The 20614-nt window shown below is 39.5% G+C and overlaps 2 protein-coding genes across 5 annotated transcripts; both read right to left on the reverse strand.

The window, feature by feature from the left end:
• Positions 1–227: 227 nt before the first annotated feature.
• On the reverse strand, positions 228–8823 carry psmc3ip (PSMC3 interacting protein). 2 transcript variants are annotated; one of them, XM_034089979.2, is made up of 9 exons: positions 8512–8823; positions 6874–6915; positions 5577–5677; positions 5401–5490; positions 5189–5300; positions 1451–1596; positions 1316–1369; positions 926–985; positions 228–797 (listed from the first exon to the last, which is right to left on the reverse strand). In XM_034089979.2, exons 4-9 carry the CDS (start codon positions 5473–5475, stop codon positions 741–743), a joined length of 504 nt encoding a protein of 167 aa, XP_033945870.1. In that variant the 5' UTR covers positions 5476–5490; positions 5577–5677; positions 6874–6915; positions 8512–8823; the 3' UTR covers positions 228–740. The 2 variants fall into 2 exon arrangements, with proteins under 2 accessions (XP_033945870.1, XP_033945869.1); XM_034089978.2 differs by lacking the exon at positions 6874–6915.
• A 222-nt stretch (positions 8824–9045) lies between these two features.
• retreg3 (reticulophagy regulator family member 3) lies at positions 9046–20104 on the reverse strand. Of its 3 annotated transcripts, none has more exons than XM_034088316.2 (10): positions 20025–20104; positions 16699–16975; positions 14849–14955; positions 14521–14551; positions 14297–14423; positions 13631–13715; positions 12489–12626; positions 12075–12151; positions 11386–11518; positions 9046–11301 (listed from the first exon to the last, which is right to left on the reverse strand). In XM_034088316.2, exons 2-10 carry the CDS (start codon positions 16944–16946, stop codon positions 10760–10762), a joined length of 1488 nt encoding a protein of 495 aa, XP_033944207.1. In that variant the 5' UTR covers positions 16947–16975; positions 20025–20104; the 3' UTR covers positions 9046–10759. The 3 variants fall into 3 exon arrangements, with proteins under 3 accessions (XP_033944207.1, XP_033944206.1, XP_071060090.1); XM_034088315.2 differs by lacking the exon at positions 20025–20104 and adding an exon at positions 17186–17272; XM_071203989.1 differs by lacking the exon at positions 20025–20104 and adding an exon at positions 17246–17263.
• Positions 20105–20614: the final 510 nt, after the last annotated feature.

A 20614-nucleotide genomic window follows, 5' to 3' on the forward strand; every position in this document is an offset into this window, starting at 1 on the left:
AGTCAGTGTTGTTGCTTTAATCACAGGGACATTTATTTTGTTGACTGTCTTGTTGCCTTGTAAATGTAATCTACTGTAAATACACATTGTTGAAGTGAAATCCACAAGTCAAAACACATTAAATGATTGTCCTGTTTAAGTAGAATGGGAATGAAGTGCAGCTGAAAAGGACAGATCATACAAATGGCTAACATCCAGCTAAAAAAACCTCTTAAATATTGTAATGTAGTCGAGTAAGAACTTGAGAATATCTGTTGGCACTTCATTGACAAGTACTATCATGAACATGTAATAACTTGGAAGCATTACATAGTCCAGAAACAGTACCAAAACAAGAGGGAAAAACATGACAACCTGCCATAATCCCTTAAGGTCTTTTATTTACAGTTTTCCAAAAATAGGGAACAATATGGATTTTAACACATGAAAAATAACATACAGCTCTCAAAGCTAATAACTAATTCATTGTCATTTCCCTCAGAACTCAGGATTGCTTTCATGGCTTTTATTTAAAAAAGGGTCAACTAAACCAACTATAAGGTGACATGCATGTGTAAATCTAGAAATTCCACGTTTGAGTCTCGCAAAACGGAAGCTTCTTTTGTATAAATATGCCTTTGTTAAAGATGTACAACTATACATAAACAATGCACTGTGGCCCGTACTGCCCTGAGGTGTGAGCTATATTCTTAGCTAAGTGACTAAGCCGACTTGAAGGAACAAGCTTTTTTTTAGATATTTCAAGTACTTGGAACGACCACCTTACAGTCCTCATCGGTCTCAACTCCAACTTCCTCCTGCGAAGGAAACAACCATAATGACTGATTAAAAATAAATACTGGCACGAAGGCAAAACACCCATACTGTAGACGGTGGCATAAAGTTCAGTTTCAGAGAGTTGGCCCGAACAGCTCGTTTCACTCACCAGGAACTGCTTTTTGCTCTTAGGATACCCTTCCAGGATTGAATCCATCATGTCTGAAGCCTGAGAGAAACAGCACAGCTAAGTTTAGGAGTTTAGTTACAACAGCTCGTGTTCTTGTGTTGAAGTCTACAAATTATTTTTTTATTGCATCAATTCTATATAAATAATGTATTATTATTTTCATCAAAGATTTATCATCCATTATATTAGTGATTTAGTTTATGATATATTCTTTGTTTTAAAGTGAAGACAATATTTTTAAAAAATAGTGATTTCTTCAGTTTGCTTGTTTTGTCCAATTACAAATACAAAGAAGAAACACAGAATACAGAATCTGAGAAGCTGATGCTTAAAAAATGTCAACCAATCAATCAGCTCTTTGGACATTACCAGTCTCTTCCTCTTCTTCCACTCTTTCACGTAAACATTCCGGTCTGTGTAAACCTGTAAATAAAACATGAGCATTTTACCGCCATACAGCAAAAATCAGTTAAAGTATATTGAGTATGTTTCTGAGATGTTTACCTTCTCTCTCTCTTCGGGTGTGACGTGATTTGTGGCCGACTTTATTTTCTCCACTCGCGCTCTGTACCCCGAACACTCTGCTTTCAGCTCCTTGATCTCTGACATCACTTCCTCTGTTGTCAGGGCGCTGTTGAGCTCCTTCAGCTCTGTGAGCCAAGATTTCAAACAATGTAAAACATTCCCTTTTATAATGTATTCAAACAAAAACACGGTACCTTAAGCATGGCGAGCTAGTTCAGGCAGTCAACTCGAGCACTTGTGCTGCCTTCATAGATAACGCCCCTTGCCACTCGACAACCAGCCAAACAGAGTCGCTCTATTTAACCTGCCAGATACTACTTCCACGTCGCTGCTGCTGTCCTTGCAAATGTCTATTGCTATCTCCGACTCTGGAACCGGTCCTACCTTCTCGAAGTTAAATCAGCGCTTGGAGCCTTTAATTCCACGATATATTCCCTTGAACAAACTCGATCGCAACCAAATGACTCTGGATCTACACGTCGTCAAGCCCCTCAAGGATTTCCCATATTCTGCCTCCAACCAAGAGCATGATTCAAAGCATACAATTCAGCTTGGTACTTGTATCTTCTTCTGTCCCAACCTCCTCTGTGTACTTATGCAATAGATATAATAGTTGTTCATGCATTCATTGTATTTTCATTTGAATCCTGCAATCTTCAAGTGCTAAGTATTAAGCCACGCTAGAGTTCATTCATTCATTTGCTCCTCAAGGGCCTCAAGAAGGCACGTCCTCCACGCAATGACAAAGAGTGCCTCTTAACTTTAATGTATGAGTTCAGACAAAGGGGTTTCACTATACAATGATAAATGTCAGATGCAGTTGTTACAGCTTTCTATGGGTTTCTCAGGTGGCGAATATACACAGACCTCTCACCTTTTAATCCTCAGCATAATCTCACCCTTACTACATTCACTTTGGAGATCAAATATACACACTGTTTTTGAAACATTCAATGTCTGACAGTTCTGTTGGGGGAGTCAAGGAACCCCGAATAATCATTGCTAAAACTAACTGTTCCTTTATCTTCCATGCTGAACTTCTCGTATCATTGCCCTCTGACACATGGGTCGGCACCCATGTTTATTCGATGGCTGCAAACCCAACGACGAGGGTTCTCCTCCAAGCTGCGCGATCTCTGCCTAAACTGAATATATCATAAACTAAATGACTAATATGACGGATGATACATCTTTGATGAACATAATGATACATTATTTGTTTAGAATTTATGCAATAAACAAATCATGGCCCCAGATCGCTATTCCCACTGTTTAAGAATCTGCGCAGCCACAACTGCAGCTCTATATCCGCCTACCTCAACCCTGAGTATCCTGGGCCGTCGGTTATCTTCGGCGCTATATCATGCCTCACAGGAATGAGATCCTTTCAGCACAAACAACCATGAACTCTTGCACTACTCTATGAATGAGTAAACGTTCAAAGATATATATCTGTATAATTCTGTTATTGCATACCAGGTGGTTGCTGGGTTAGATTATATGTATTCTATCATAGTATATAATAATTGCTGCCTCAAGACCTAGACACAGCAGTCTCTCTAGGTCAGGGGTGGGGAACCTCCGGCCTCCGGGCCGTATACGGCCCCGAGACAATTTGGTACGGCCCTCGAGGTAATTTATAAACACACGCAAAAAATAAAAAAATGAAAGAAATCTAGACCGCAAAAAAATTAAACAAACGAGTGCCTGTTTTTCCTGGCCAAGGTCGGGATCCTTGAACACAACACGAGGTTAACGTGTCATCACGTGGTATATGTCTCGACTGACAGGGGTGCAGTTCTGACGGAGAGCACCAGAACGCCACTCCAGCACTTCAGAAATTGCAGTACCGATAAGTCCATACACATGCCGCAGTTTCTGCGTGTCTGTGTCTTTAGTTGAAAGCCCAGTGGCGATCTGCTCATCTGTCACACTGATAAGACTGTCAATAACTGTGTTGTTATCATTAGCATCTGGTTAGCTAGCTATGCTAACGAATATAAGAAGCTTTTTCTACAACCAGTGAGGTAAAGGCACATCTTTATATGATCATTATAGTTATAAAAAAAATAAGAGAATAAAGTAAACAGGTATAAAATACTATATGACAGTTATTAATAAAGAAGAATACAGTTTGAAAGGGAGAGTGATTTGTCAAATATCCATAAATTAAAAGAAAATCTGCTTACAGTTGTGTTTGGGTGTTGAGAGATGTGTCCATAGATCTCCTAATGTTGCTCTCAAAGTGCACCAGATTGATGCTTTTAACTTCAACATTTAAAAAAAAATCTTCCCAGGGGAGCACGCCACACCCTGCACGTGCATGCATACGCGAGTCATGGTGAGATATCTGGATTAAGAGGTTGCTTTTTCTTTGCACAGAATGAAATGAATGGGCTGTGATTTTAGTTTTTTTAAGCAGAGGTCAATAACTTGTACGGCCCTCTGAGGATATTGTAAAAATTGAAATGGCCCTTGAGAGGAAAAAGGTTCCCCACCCCTGCTCTAGGTAGTATATTGCCCTCAAAGCCGTGGTGCTTAAGGGGGATGGCTGTTCCCGTGCCTTCACATAGCACTTCACTAGGTAGTGTATATAGGTAGTATATTCCTCTCAAAGCCGCTGTGCTTGGGGAAGAATCGGCTCTGGGCTATTCCTCAGGCCTACACATAGCAGTCTCACTAAGTAGTATGTTCCCCTTAAAGCCGCTGTGCTTAAGGGGAATGGCCATGTGGCAGCTCGCCAGGCCCTATACTTATCAGACTTACATCACCAGCGTCAGGCTCGGGCAACGCAGTTTTGGGGGTATAATTATTTAATCATCACTCATCGTGCCATGTATATCTGTGGAGTGATGAGGGCCGAGCCTAGACGCCAAACTCAACTATATGCTGCTTCTAATAAACATGTTAAAGGAACACGTGAGTTGTCTGACTGAAATGGGGCGAAGCCTGCGAGCTAGTTCAGGCAGTCAACTTGAGCACTTATTCTGCATTCATACATAACGCCCCTTGCCACTCTACAACCAACCAAACAGAGTCTCCTTAATATGCCGCTCTATTTAACCTGCCAGATGCATTGCTTGCTGCTGCTATTGTGCAGCTACTTCCACGTTGCTTCCACCTGTAGGCTCGGGGGATAGTTATTTGATCATCACTCGTCATCGTGCTATGTATATCTGTGGAGTGATGAGGGCCGAGCCTAGATGCCAAACTCAACTATATGCTGCTTCTAATAAACATGTTAAAGAAACACATGAGTTGTCTGACTGAACTATACTTGTGTCGCAAACAAAACAAAAATGCACAAACTTAAGAACTGTGTAGTTTCTGAAAGTCTGGAGACACCAACTTGTATGTAATAAAAATAGTAATACTAAAGTCCTACTATAGAATGTTTTTTATCTAAAAAGTCAAAGTATAGTATGTCATAGAAATGTCAGAGGCCGAGTAAATCATAGAAATGTCAGAAAACTCATAGTATATTATTAATAAAAATAGAACTTCAAAGAATGCTATAAAGAGGTTGCAAAAAAGTAAGTATGTCAAAAATTAAGAAATAAATATTACAAAAAGTCAGAAATGTTTTGTATGGTGTGTAAAAAATATAATAAAAGTTTTAGAATTGCATGCTATAAGAAGTCATACAAAATGCATAGTATGGCTGTCTCAAAAGAATAGTATAACTGGTATAGGATGAGGATAAGCAGTTTACTACACCTGCATCCAGCTGTCTGCTGCTCTGGGTGATGGACTGCACGTCTGCGCTGAGCTGTGAAATCTGAGCGTCCATCGCCTTCAGTTCTACATCATCCACGTCTTTAAACTGAGACTGTAGGGAAGGTACGCAGCAGAAGATTAATCTAAACAGCAGCTTTGGCCCTTTACTTTACCTTTCCATGACACAACTGTATTCAGATGAAAGGACTCACCTGATCAGCGAAATAAATCTTTTGCTTGTTGTATGATTTCTCCTTTATCTTGCCCTCTAGAGCCAGCAGATCCATAGCTTTGACCACTGCCTGGTGAATCACAAATAAACAATCATTAAATGTAAGCTACAGCTACACACATATAAAAGCATTTATGTGGCAAGTATTTAACTCACTGTTTTCCCCAATCCATGCTGCTTCTGTAAATTACAAAATACATCCTGAGAACTGTATGGTCGGTTCTTCTCATTCAGATATGCAAGGATGACTGACGTGCCTGTGGATGACAGCTCAGTGTGATCATATGGAGGGACACAAACATTTCAAAATTCTTTTTAACATTATGGATCAACATTAATCACTCAGTCAGTGCCTGTAATGTGTCGTTCATTTATACTTGTAATACCCCTCTGCTTATAAAGAGTGAGGCCAAACTATTATAAACACATATCAATACAATGTAGTTCATTATAACAAAAATGCAAAAATACAACCTCAATAATGAAATTATTATTCAAATTACACATGTCTGACAATGTCAACGAAACTACGACGCTGAAGTTGGCTTCCGATTCAGAGCATCCGATTCGGCAGTTAAGGTGAACGTTAAGGGACATTTAATTTACAGCGCTGAGCGAACGATTCTCCGTGTTTGAACCTCTTAAATCGCTGCATAGCCGATTTATCTGGACTGGATTATCCCAGAGGGTCTAAAGATTCTTTATAACCCAGTTTGACATTTGTGAAACCTTTATTCTATTTGTGAAAATACAAACAAGGGAGATTTCAGTGCTTTTTTCGCATCCTGACCACATTAGACCAGGTCCTGATCTAAAACCACTAGACCTAGACTCATCAAATCTGGTCTGGATTATCCCAGAGGCTAAAGATTCTTTATAACACAGTTTCAGATTTGTGAAATCTTTATTTTATTTGTGAAAATACAAACACAGGTGGAAGGCTGAGGTTGCTGCAGATCAGGATCAGAAAGTGAACCTCCCAGCGGGGGGCAGGGCAGGGCACAAACAGGACAACACTCCCTCCCAGTACCTGCCAGAGGACAGCAAGGCAGGGAGCACAGACAGGCAGAAGGGGGGAGGGGTCGTCACAACATGTTCTTTTGTTTTTGTTTTATTGTCTTTGTATTTAAGTATTCCAGTAATGTATGTTGCATGTTTTAATTTGATTGTATTTACTTGTTTAAATGAAATTTGTTTTAGGTTCACTTATAAAATCTGTCCAGGGACAACAGATGAAAAATAGCCTCTTGGCTAACTCTGGCACATTTACAGGAATGTTAATTAATGTGCACTGTCCCTGTTAAACAAATGAATAAATAAATAAAAATAAGTGTATGCTCCTCATTTAGGTGATAATTCTTTAGCTACAAAGTTTTCGTATCTTAAATACTGTTTCATAGCAAACAAAAAAATGAAAGGAATTCAGGTTCATGAGATAAAGAAAAAGGCTAACCTTCAGTCTTTCATCCATTTGAACAGCTTCTGCTGCTTTGTCCTAAAGCAACATATGAATAGCAATTATTTTTCTGAGAGAAGACAGGATTACAATGAACCAACTTTCTCATACCATTGTTACCAAAGTGTTATTTTCTAATCTTGCAATGTTTTTCACATTCCAAGCAAGTACTCAAGAGGACATACTGTAATTAGGCAAACAAAGCTTGTTGCTTAAAGTAAACTTGAACAATGCTAGTTATAGACTATATTTAATTTCCTGTTGAAATGTTTTGCCTGCAACTGTAAATACATTACTGTAAGTTTATATAAGTATACCTACTTATCTGTTGAATTTTTATTTGCAACAAAAAATTATAATAAATTTGAGAAGTAAAGACTTTATTCTTCCTTAATTAGCTGTCCAAACTTACCCGATTTGATGAGTGTAGGTCTAGTGGTTTCAGATCAGGACCTGGTCTAATGTGGTCTACATGTAAAAAAAGCACTGAAATCTCCCTTGTTTGTATTTTCACAAATAGAATAAAGGTTTCACAAATCTGAAACTGTGTTATAAAGAATCTTTAGACCCTCTGGGATAATCCAGTCCAGATTTGATGAGTCTAGGTCTAGTGGTTTCAGATCAGGACCTGGTCTAATGTGGTCTACATGTAAAAAAAGCACTGAAATCTCCCTTGTTTGTATTTTCACAAATAGAATTAAGGTTTCACAAATCTGAAACTGGGTTATAAAGAATCTTTAGACCCTCTGGGATCATCCAGTCCAGATTTCATGAGTGTAGGTCTAGTGGTTTTAGATCAGGACCTGGTCTAATTTGGTCTACATGTGAAAAAAGCACTGAAATCTCCCTTTTTGTATTTTCCACAAATAGAATGAAGGTTTCACAAATCTGAAACTGTGTTATAAAGACTCTTTAGCCTCTCTAGGATAATCCAGTCCAAATAAATCGGCTATGCAGCGATTTAAGACGTTCAAACACGGAGGATTGTTCGCTCAGCGCTGTAAATTAAATGTCCCTTAACTTTCCCCTTAACTGCCTAATCGGATGCTCTGAATCGGAAGCCAACTTCAGCGTCGTAACGAAACTGGACTTTATAAACTTCACGAAGTAAGGAATTTATGGAAGAGTTGCATTGAATTGCTTTGAATTTTACAGGTGTAACTTGAACAATTGCAACTCAGCGTACAAACAATTATACTCTACAAACCTCAAACATAGCCAGAAATGACTACTACATTTGTTTGTTCTTTAATGGTTGTTTTTAAATGCCGCCCTTGACGCACTTTAATGGAAGCGTTAGGTGTTAGCCCTTATTATCGTAGTTTATGTTTAATGTTAGGTCTTAACAAGCTTAAGACAATTAAGGTTTATGTTATTTAACATTATAGAAATACGCCCCATATACGATTCTTTGAAATAAATGTATTTTGTTGTAAAAGTGGGCGTATTTGGAGTGAGCTCTCATAAGAGCTAGCTTATTATTATAAGGGATATGTAGCTAACGTAAGGTGATAGCTTCTGAGCTCAAACTGTATTTCAGTGAAACTATACGACCGCCGTCCTTCATACGAGGGTCAGATACGCCACCACAACACGTTACAGCCAAACACATAATTACATCAAGCTAAGTCTTACCGTTATCCTTCTTACTCATTTTTAACTTCTTCAAAGACGCTATTTGTTTTTAGCTTCCAAAACTGAGTTTCGCGCGAAACATGCGTCACGGAACAGATCGTCTCTGCTTTAAGATGCATCACACTAACACATATCTCATGCTCTGCGAGAGTAGTGCGGACAAGCTTTGAGTTCATATTTGCGTTGATTTGATCTTCAACACATGTTGTGTTTGAATTTTCTCTCAACAGCGTTGTTTTCAAAGTGATTTAATTAATCTGCCGCAAATAAATTACTGGTAATTATTAAACTTTCGCGCTGCCAAAAAAAGAATACTTCGCTTTTCGCCAAAATAATCTGAGTGAGAGCTCAGTAGTTTTGACTACGTTTAGAGCCAATTTATCTAGCCTGTGTTTTTATGTGGGCAAATGTGTGGGAATACAAATAAAAATCTGCCTCATTGATGTTGGTAGAAAAACATATGTGTGACATATTAATAGTAAATGGTTTCCAAACAGGGGGTTTGTTGATTGTTGTTGAATACCAAAGAAAGCCTTAATTGCAAACATTTTATTCAATACGATTCTCACATCAAAACCAGTTACAGAGAAGAACATATACTACTATGCACGTTACATTATCAAACTGAGGAACAGACTCTTCATGGAGCAGCGATGAGCAACATTCTGTTTAACTGAGGTGGCAAAACCAAGTCAGACAACTAAGAGTTGTCTTCCTTCTTCTTCTTCTTCTTTCACCCTCAAATCCAAGCAACTATCTATCAGTGTACAATTGTTTTACTTCACCTCCATAAAAGGTGGATCCAGCCGTTTTACATGCCAACTTCTCATCTGCAGCTATGATTTCCCTCTCAAAATAACGCATTTAAAGAAATGTTTTCAGCCATTAAAATCCCAGCAATTTTACACTTTTTGATACATGCATTTAAATACAATTCAACTGTGGCTCATTTAAGTTTTAAGTGCTATTTCCGCAGTAAAGTGATATGATTTGTCTATCAAAAAGAATATCAGGCTGACCAGCACACAGCCACGTTAAACCTTTACATTCTAACCCTCTAACAGAAGGATACATTTCTATTATCAATTTTGATGTAAACATATTTCCCTATTAAAATATCCATGAATTGAATAATACTTGATTGTTTTCTCCTAAAAAAAAAAAATGCAGCATGACTGTCAACTACATGAAATTCAAGGATGATAAAAGATAGGACATTTGTTTAAACATTACTTTAAAAAAAGACAAAAAACACACAAAGGTATTACACATGGACATCATATATTATCGAGCAGGAAAACAGCAAAAGGATTCTGAACTTGCACAGAAAAAGAAACAGACCTCCCCCTGGGAAAAAAACTTTAAATAAAATAAACAACAAACCTAAGACCAAGAGTTCCTCCAGGACAGATATCTTAAGACTGTAAGGGGTGATTTTTTTTGTTTTAATTAAATAAGCTAACAAAAATACATTGAGATGCCTTCATATGTTAGACAGCAGGAAAGAAAAGCATAAAGGACAACTTAAAACCTTTATCCTAATATTAATTATCATGGAAGAGGATAGCCGTCTAAATCCACAACAACTGAAAAGTGTTTAAAAACGGCTAATTCAAATCTGTAAACCTGAAATATTGTAAAAGAGCATGGCCAAATAACTTTTAAGGTCAGCAGAGCACTAACATCAACAGCAACATGAACTGCTGCTCCTTTGTCACGTTTGATGAAAGCCAATGAGGGATTAATTTATCTTTCACAAATGACAAAACAACTTGAACATGTATTGCTGTACAATAATGTCATTATCATAGTAACATGGCTCCGCCTAACCAACAGGAATGTCATGTTTGGTCCCATGTTGAATAGCCCTGGAAGATGTTATGGGCACTGTTGTTCTGTATTTACAGACATTATAGACGAGGTGCCGCTAATCACAATTCTGCAACAAGCCTCAATAATGCTGGTTTGTTTAATGTTCGAATGGGGTTTAGGTTTGTTGTGGCATTTGCTATTGCTCAGCCTACAAATAAAATATGTTCTGGATGATCAGGGTTTGAAAGTACGGGAGAACAGAGTTTGAGAAGATACAAATAAGAATCAGGTTCTTCACAGTGATAACTGATGCTAATCAGAAGCAGGGCTGCTGGAACCTTAAATGCTCTCACAGCTCCTCAACATGAAAACTGCTCAGGAAGTTGCACTTGACATAAAGACACACACTCGCACACACTCATAAAACACACACACTTTACTGTGGTTTACCCAGAAAGTTAGACAAGAAGTTAGACCCCTGGCTCTCCCCCCGTCTACTACCCCCTCCTCCTGCGAGGGGGTCCATCTGGTTCAGTTCAGACTGATCCAGCATTTCAAAGTCCTCTCCGTCCAAGTCTGTGTCGAGCTCAGAGCTAGACTGCTTACGGTAGCTCCGGCGGGCTCCAGCCCTCGGAGGGCCTTCTCTGCGGCGGGGGGCAGGGGGCCGAGGTTGCAGCGCCCCGGCCAGAGCTGCCTGGATCATGTTGCTGGCGATGATTCCGGCCAAGTCCCCGGCGAAATCAGAGGCAGGTGGCAGGCCGCTGAGAGAAAGCTCTTCATCCAGATCCTCCTGATCAGAGTCCAGATGGGCGTCCATCACTGAGGCGCGGTAACTAGCCCGCCCAGACATGGCCAGGCTGGGAAGACCGATGCTCGTGTCCTCGTCATCGTCCATCAGAGTGGCGTCAGGGTTTATGGAGGGGAAGTCTTGGAGGTCCTGAGCAAAGGACTCCTCAGCATCACTGTGCCTGTCAAAATCTGACCAGAACACAGACGGGGACACGGTGAGGGACAAGAACAACCCAAAACAAATAAAGGAAGAGGAGAATCTGCAGTACTTACCCTCAGAGCCCTCTGTGAGTGGGGTCTGCCCACGAGATAGGTTAAAGGTCCCATTATCAGTGTAGGACACCTCAGCATCGGAGTGCTCAGAATCAGTCATCGCCAGTTCTTTTGCAACAATAGCATCATCAAACTACGAGACAAAACAGAAAAAAAAGGTTGAACATGTGTTGTATTTTTTAAATATATGCTAAATGTGTTAATTAACTCTTAGGTTGTACTATAAAAAGTGTTGTAAACTACCCCTATTCTCTCATCTCTTGCAGGTGTTACCACACAATGACACATGACAGACATAGCACATGATGTGAACTTTCTAACCAAAGCAAGAAGTGGCTCATGTGTGCTACTGTAGCTAATGCTGAGGTACTAAGCTATTTTTATAATTAGAACAAGCATACTTTACAGACGACAGACTGCGTGTGAACACTTCTCCATTATGCTGTTTCAGTTATTAGAGACTATGTTGTCTCTTGCCTTCTCTAACAAAGCATGACAATAAAGTTGTGAGATAGAGCCTGAATCTTATTTACAAGTTGAAGAGTTAATAAGGAACCCACAAAATACATTAAAACATTTGTATTTTTTTTTTAAAGTATAAAATTACTTTCCCAGGTTTATTTTACAAAAATCTTCAGATTTGTCAGTCATTTAAATATTTAGAGACTTTTGGATTCAAACAGACTTACCGTTGGGCAGAAAGCAGCCAACTCCTCCTCGCTGTCACTGTCTTCCCCTGAGGGGCCACGGAGAGGCCTCCGCAGGACTGCAGACAAATGGAAACACAAAGGCAACATTTTAACATTGACAGTCACTAACAGTGGATGTGATCTGTGAGTTAAGTGCAAACAACATCACTTGGTTTGGTACCACCAGAGGCCAGTCACACACTATTAAGATGTACGAGTCATTTCAGAAACAAGAACCTCATAGAAATGATATTCAAACAAACTATGACCCCCAGAAGAACAGTACTGTTATTTGTGAAATCAATGTGGGAGATGTCATCATGTGATATCTATTTGTTTATTTTCAACTTGGGCTTTGAAGGCTTTAAGTATGAAAAGTAGCAGACATTAAATAAAAGGTGTTTTACTACTTACACTGATTATCAATAGGCTTGGACATCATGAACCCACAAACACTGAAGTCCAGTCGCTGCAGGACCGGATCCAGCTTCACACACACATGCTGAAAAATCCTGTAATAGGCTCCCAGAGGAGCGAGGAGAGACGCCCATACTGCAGGAGAGGAAGAGAAAACTAGTCATTATAGAGAAGGAGGGAATAGTTTGATAATAAAGACATCATAAATAGGTAATGCCACGTAATTGCTTAGGTAATAACAATGGGTAACATCAGACCGAAATGTATTTAACAGAGTCAAATGGGAACAGAAACAACCAGGAACAATGTGGAAACTTGTATATTTAACAACAAGGCAAAACTCTTACATAATACTAATGTAATAATGGTATCGGTAACCTTCTTTAAAAATATATATCACGGCAATAATTGGATAAAACACGATGTTAATATGATTACATTAATGGGGTTATAACCTGATGATAAGGTAATATACGTTTTTCACAATATTTTAAGCCACCATCAGAGAATATGATCAAAATGACGTGAACGTCTCTGAAGTCAAATTGCTAATAACCATATTATAATGTTGAAATTGATCCCCACTTATGTTCCGAATTAAATTATGTTTAATGCTGTGACTCGTTACCCCAAAAAAACCACTTAGGGGTTTCTGTGTAATAACCATAAATTAGCCGGGCTGCAAAATACCCAACTACATGCATCTTTTTTTAAATGTTAAGATAATATTAGATCCACACAAACATACAGAGGCATGACTCAATATGTTATTACCAAACTGTAATGTGAACTGCTACCGGGAATTACTTTTGGGCTGCGTTAGCTTCAGTGGATACTCAGTTTCTACGTCAGAGCAGAGGTCTTGGCCGCCCTCCCAGAGTCTGCAGCCTACACTGGGTGGAGGTTGGGAGATTAGCCCAGTCTCAGGCTGACCTCCCTCCCTCCCTCCTTCCCTCCCTCCCTCCTTGTGTGCCTCATCCTGGATTTAATCACCACACAGCATAGGCTGTGTAACCGGGACCCAACTGATCAGGTTTCACCCTCCATGTATTTTTAATAGGACCAGTCAGGCCAGTTTCCCTGCCTTAGTGAAGGAGCCTGGATCTGTAGTAAGGACTGATGAAACTGCAGGGACTCACAGGCAGAGTAGGAGAGCACTAATCCAGGAATGTAGCGTCCAACCCCAGCCAGGCAGGTGAACACGCCACAGGTCAGGAGGCAGAACTGACACAGAGCAACCACACACAGGAGATGAAGTCAGCTCCTACAACACATGCTGACTATGGTGCAGTTATACACAGCTGACAACTCAAATAGGAGAGCAGAAACATCACAGACTGAAACAAAACTCAGATAAGAAAACAAGTCAGATTTTCTCCCTGAATTAATTGATGCATGATGCACTATTTAAAAAGGCGGTTTCCACATGCCGTGATATACTGTATATTTGATGACCTTCAACTACAGTATATTATGATCAGTGCCATATCTCCATTTGTTTTGCTGGCCAAATGTACACACTGCATGATGGTTTAGTCGCACACAGATTAACATCACAGTCACACATACACCATGTTGTTGTTGTTTTGATTATGTTCTCACATGAAAGTGAAACATGCTTTAAAAAAGTGTGGATGTGCAGGAAGACTTTTATTTTGAAATGTGTTAAGAGTTATAGAAGGTCCTGTAAAAGTCAATGTTTTATAATTAACATTCAACTGTTTTTGTGACGTGCCAAATATAATTCTTAGAAATAAAATTGGGATCTAAAAAGAGACTTTTTCCAAATTGTAGGCGTCCCTCACCTTGCCGGGGTAATGTTGTTTGAACTGCACCACACTGGATGTGAACACAGCTCCACTGACCCAGGCCTCAGCGATGTGGTGGCACAGTTCAGGCACGCTGAGGACGCCAGGCTGCACCAGACCCCAGCTGGACAAACAGAATAAATGATTAACACCCCAGGCTTTCTATTTATACTGTTGTTGTTGTTGTTGTAGTTGGAATACTTGCTGCTGTATTAACACACCTTTCATTTTCTGGTTCTTCCAGGTTTCTAACTGTGGAGAGAGAGAACATTCATCACTTTCAGAAACATACTCAGCGTACAATAAATAAAAAGCCATCATATTAGTTACAAATTCTTTCTAAACTCGTCTTAATTCTCTGATCTTTTGTAGATGATGTTACACAAGTTCAACAACAGGTTTGAGAGATGAACTGTTACAGGAGTAATATGAATCACTTGCAAAGTCCAGAACGTATGGCATATCTTTCTGACAAAGTACCCGTGTTACAATCTGGGGAAAGGAAGAAGCAGTCTGTTAGAAATATATAAAAAGTCACATGTAGCACACCTCTAATCTCTGGCCAGATTTGATTTCTCCAGGTATCAACAGTGACAATCAGAGCCAGACCAAAAGCCAGCAGGAACAGCAGGCGCAGCGAGGTCAGGGCGAAGAACCTGGAGGGCAAGAAAACAAAGCAAATACATGAGCAAAATATACCTTTAATGTGTAAATAATAAACAAAGTGTAACAAAACAGTGTCACAGATTCAATCACTTGGTACAAAATGTATGAAAGTAATGACGTTTATTCAGAAGTGGTGAAGTTTAAAGTCAAGTGTTCCAAGTGATGCACTCGTTTCAGAAAACCTGAATGTGTGTTGAACACAACACCGTTTACAGATTAACAAAGAATGTGTTGGCAGAATGTGGGGTGTTGGTATTTGGGGTAATACGGCAATAAGCAGCTACAGTTGGGGAAAAACCAAAAATGCAAATGTATCAGTAAACCAATCCCTGGTACGCACATAATACATCAACTTGCAAATTATTGCAAAAAAGTGTCAAAACAACGCTCACTTAAACAACATTCTTTGAAGATACATTTTATTGTATGGTTCTATTTAATTGTATTATTGTGTAAGCTATATCCATTTCCCCCTTGGTGCTCTAAGAAGGTTAAACAAGACCTCCAGTCAGAATGGTTGCCCGTGTCTCCTCCTCGTCTCCATGTGACTTGCCATCGTCAGTTGCTTCATGCAGATCATTAGTGTATATCTTTGCCAGCAACACTGAGTGTGTTGAAGCACAAGCAAAAGGGAGACATGCCTCCAAGTCTAATCTAATAATGTCCGAATGCCTGAGCTCCACAAGCCAGCCTCGTTACCCAGGTCAGTGGTTCTCTCCATACAGCAGTATCAATGTCACTTCATTAGAAATATATCCTATACTCTCTCCTCTTGGTTTCTACTGTACTTGGTTCTTGATGTTCCACCAACAGATTAAGCGACAGATAACAAACACCAACTATTTAGATATTTCATTTCAGCCCAAATAAAAAGAGTTCTTACTTAGCGTCTTATTTATTTCATATTAAACCAGATATCTTTGGGTTTGGATGGAGAAAAACAGACATTATCTAGGACTTTAAGGAGGAAAAATGGTTATTGGTAAAACAGAGACTGCTATTCACGGACATGGGCTTAATACCTCCAAGATGTGCGGAAAGACCTGTAAAAACGGAATTCCCTCCAATTTCTGTATCGAAAACACATTGACCTAAATGCACAGCCTCACACACTCAAGCCGCTTCAATGGAATGGTCAAGTAGATCATCCACAAAGATACTACGCTGTTATCAAGATGAAGAAAACCGTTTGTCCAGGAGCCACATGAGAGATAAGGTGGACATGTGTTTAGTGCATTAACCACACACAACCATCATCAATGATGTGCTGCAATGTTTTAAAGTAAGGTGCAATTCCCCCTGTTGCTTTACATGTTCGTTTATCAAATGATTGATGACAGATCCCCCTTACAGCATTAACACTAATTGAACCATTTGGCACTATACGTTAACCTTATCTGTGCTGGTTTTAGGCGCATGTCTTTTCTGTGTATGCACTTTGCACAACAACATATAAGTCTATCTCTTTGTATGTGCACAGAGAGCTGATTTAAACGGCCATTACATCTGATGCTGAGTGTGTCTATAAATAGTGCCACTAGCCAGCCATCTGCCCTCTTTTGAATTGACAGGTGAACATTGCATTGTGTAGAATCACCATCTGCTTGAGGTCACTGGCTCTCACCCAACAACCAGCACACACTGTCTGTATTGTCTGGATGTAGGTTGCCATAACATAAACAGACTAGGGAAACAGAACTACAAAATGTACAAAGTTTGAGCTGAAAACTTACCAGAACACCACGTTGACCACCGTGTAGATAAGCACACACTGTAAGGGTCTCTCCCACACCAGGACGGACTGTAGGTAGGTCAGCACGGGCTCGTAGGGCCCCAGCCTGGACAGGAGAGCGGCTTTGACAGCCCGCACCTGGCCGTCTCTCTCGCTCGAGCATGGTCGACTTCGCATGCAAATACTAGACCCCTGCTGGGCAGAGCCATCATCCAAGGGTGCACCTTCCATTGCCCCAATGTGCGCCATCTTAGCTGTCTACAGATGATCAAATCAGCCTGTGAAAAAAGACATGAGTGGAGACAGGTACATGAGAAGGGACGCCACGGAGCAGCAGCACTCACTACATTAACAGTGCTATGCTAGCTAGCTAACCACGCCAGTTAAATCATCTGTTAGCGTCTAACACTAAACTACCAATTATAGTAGAAACGAGCTTTGTATCACATACAGAATCAAAAATGTTTTTAAGATAACATGACACGTACTATTTTGTCATTTTTACAGAAGTGAAAGGCTCTCTTCGGATTCTGACAATATGGCGTAACCTGTTTTTCTGAGACAGCAGTCCAATCAGAATCCCCTGTGTCATGCTGCATTCAGGTGCAATAGGACACGTTTGTTTACTTTTAAGCACATCATTGACAAACTTCTTTGATGTTGAAATATAAATTTACTTATTTCCGTTTTTTTTGTATCTTTCATGGTATTGTTTGGCTGTGTACGTACAAAATATAGCTAAAGTATATATATATTATTTTTTGTTAAGAATCCATGTACCACTAACATGATGATACTTTACTTTTAATATAAATGAAAGTAAAATCAGAGACACAAGTCGGTAAAGCTGTGACTTGGTAATGAAGCAGAGCTCTGATTTATTTTTATTTATTTAATAAATTAAATGAAAACGTTTTTTATTTGAAATAGTTAAGCTTGGCACTTGAGTTAAGGTTTTTTTTTTTTAAAGAAAGAGTTCAAGAAACTACATGTTTCTACAGGGCCCTCGTGTTGTCAAATGTGTAACTACATTAGCCTGTAAACGTTGTTTTTTTTAACGCGTAACCGGAAGTTATAACAATTTTATTATGTCTAACTTTGATCGGCTGAGTTCACTTGTAGTTACTGATTGTGACCACTAGAGGACAGACAAACGCACGACTGTAAATACCATATACAGTCTATGGTAAATACATGTTATGATCAGATCATTATACGTTTTAGAAACAAAACGAATCTCAATATTATTGACAAATACCTTGTAGAATTATCACCAAATAAAATCATGTCTACAATCTTTAAATTGTAACTGGTTAAACCCAGTGGTGTAGTCTACTTTTTTGTAGTGGGTATACTCTAATAATTGTATTCATCCATCCTAGAGCGACGCATCGCGGAGCGACACCTGTCTCGAAACAACACCTCATGAACACCATCACACTCACTAATGCATAACTAGTCTTGAGACTGGTTATGTGTTATCAACATGTCAATGTATTATAAGCATTTGTATGTGACTTTTAACTGCCAGTGACATTAACAATAAAAAAATAAAAGAATGAACAATGATGGAAAAAGCCCACTTATCTTCTAGGGTTGAACAATTAATCGACATTTTTATCAATATCTCAATATGGCCTACTGCAATTTTCAAGTAATATACAATAAATATGGTCATGCTACAGATGTCCTGGCCCACACATCATATTCTACACTTAAAAAAACATCTGTGTTTCGCATAGATCTGCACAAATATCACACAATAATCATTTTAAACCTATTTTTCAATGCATTAGTTTATTCAAACTTGTTCAGCCCTATTATCTTCCATAAATCATTGTCAAACTACTGTATCAGCTTAAATGAACAAGCAAACATCCTTGAAGTGCTACAAGACAAATTAGCTTCAAACAAGAAACAAATTAACAAATAAGCTTCACCTCAATAAATGAGGGTTGAAAAAGCACTCAACATGTCCATCCTGGGTTCACTGGGTTAGTCCACTCGCCCTGCAGATGAGCCTCGTCAATGAGAACAGACAACTTGCTTGAAGATGTCACAATACTGTGAACAATTTTTTTCTGCATCTCTTTTGCTATGTGTTTTACAATTGTTGTGGAACTGTACCTTGAGTGCAGACTAGTGCCCATTTTGGCACAATTTTTTTCCTGAAGCTCAATGAGACTATCATGGTCAGTAAAAGGTTGGTTCATCTTCGCAAGATAGTATGCTGTTCTGAATACAGAATCTGTCTCTGCAAACACAGTCTCTGACACAGCTCTCACCAAATGTCCAACTAAATCCTGTCCACCCTTCTCCGTGAGCTCCTGGGCTATTATGTGTGCTCTGGAGTCTGGACGTCTCATGTCGTCTAATCTATTTACCTAACTTTCTGTCCCTCCACTCTAACCAAGGATGCCTGTTCTTAAATTCCATAGCCTCCACACACACACACACCCACACACACACACACACACACACACACACACACACACACACACACACACACACACACACACACACACACACACACACACACACACACAGTATCTCCCTCCCTTTCTCTTCCATTGATCCACCACACTAACGTTGATCAAGTTAGCTAGCAAGTTAGCTACAGTTACGTTAATGATATCACCTTTAGGACAGCCACCTGACATGGCTCTTCTTCTATAGTGGTAATAGGGGGAAACATTGAAATATTGTCGTCTGTTTTCGTTTCATGTTTGCTTCCTGTTTAGCGCTCCGCGAACTTGAATGGTGGACGGATCAAATTCTGATAACGTTAGAGAAACTTGGGGTTTGTCAGAGCCGTGTGTTGCTGTTGCTTAGCAACAGGCCACAGGCCACATGCGACGGAAGCTCCAGACGTCCAAAAGTATTAACGAAGAGGCGAAAGCGTGAAAGCGCAGTCACAAAATGAAGTTGTTACGTATCATCGCTCATTTTTAAGAGGGTATACGGAAATCACTGGCATTTTCTAGTGGGTATACGGCGTATACCCGGGTATCACGTAGACTACACCACTGGTTAAACCCCTATATCCTCTCATACAGTCTGTCTATCTTTAGTCAATATCAAACAAAGTCATAACGTTATAATAATAATAATAAAATAATAATAGTATCATTATTACATGTTGACATTTTATCATAATTGTTATTATTATTATTATTATAAAAGGATACCGTTTTAAAATCCTCATTATATCTCTATCTAACAAGTGAAGTGTATCACCCTGACCCACCACTTACAACTTGTATACAGTCTATGCTTACAACATGTCAGTACAAATACAATAAACGGTACTTGAGTAAATGTACTTACATCTCAACCTTTATAATACAGTCTCTAGAGGCTTCTCAATACTCAAATTTCCCCTCCTCGACTCCCCTCCTCGATACTTAGACCCGCCCACAGGAGATGCGAGCGGAGGACCGAGGAGGGGAACCGAGGAGAGAGGAGGGGAAGCAGCAGACGTTTAAAGAAATGAGAACTCCTCTCCTCTGAGCGGTCATATTAAAGCGACATCCGTTCATTATTACGTGGCAACAGCTGCATCAGCTGTCGAGTGTTTTGTCATATTTTATAATCTCTGTTAGATCAGCTGAACATTGTTCCCCCACATATGTACTTTTAATTCATTGAGAGTGCGGTATAATGAGACAATAACAGGCTACAGATGCGGACACACACACACAAATATATTTATATAAATATATGCAATTTAAAGTATGAGAGCACTCTCATAATAACATAACAGAGACTGGATATATCCCCCCCTCTCTCTGGTCGCTGAAATGGGGAATTGAAATTACGGGCCAAAAGTTGTATTTGCAAGTATTAAAAGTAAGCAGAGGACACCAAACCAACTGAGACCTGTCTGTCCGCCGCATCTGCGCACTGTACAACACACA

This window comes from Pseudochaenichthys georgianus, chromosome 8, assembly GCF_902827115.2.
Source record: "Pseudochaenichthys georgianus chromosome 8, fPseGeo1.2, whole genome shotgun sequence".
Lineage (NCBI taxonomy): Eukaryota > Metazoa > Chordata > Actinopteri > Perciformes > Channichthyidae > Pseudochaenichthys > Pseudochaenichthys georgianus.

Excerpts from the sequence above, each read along its gene's own strand:
- psmc3ip (XM_034089978.2), bottom strand. Across the intron at positions 5,301-5,400 it reads AGATTTATTTCGCTGATCAG|TCTCAGTTTAAAGACGTGGA; the intron begins GTGAGTCCTTTC and ends CCTTCCCTACAG. Across the intron at positions 1,370-1,450 it reads CACCCGAAGAGAGAGAGAAG|GTTTACACAGACCGGAATGT; the intron begins GTAAACATCTCA and ends TTTTATTTACAG.
- retreg3 (XM_034088316.2), bottom strand. The coding sequence starts at position 16,946 with ATGGCGCACATTGGGGCAATGGAAGGTGCACCCTTGGATGATGGCTCT. Across the intron at positions 13,716-14,296 it reads AACAACATTACCCCGGCAAG|TTCTGCCTCCTGACCTGTGG; the intron begins GTGAGGGACGCC and ends GCTCTGTGTCAG. Across the intron at positions 11,519-12,074 it reads TGGCTGCTTTCTGCCCAACG|TTTGATGATGCTATTGTTGC; the intron begins GTAAGTCTGTTT and ends TTTGTCTCGTAG.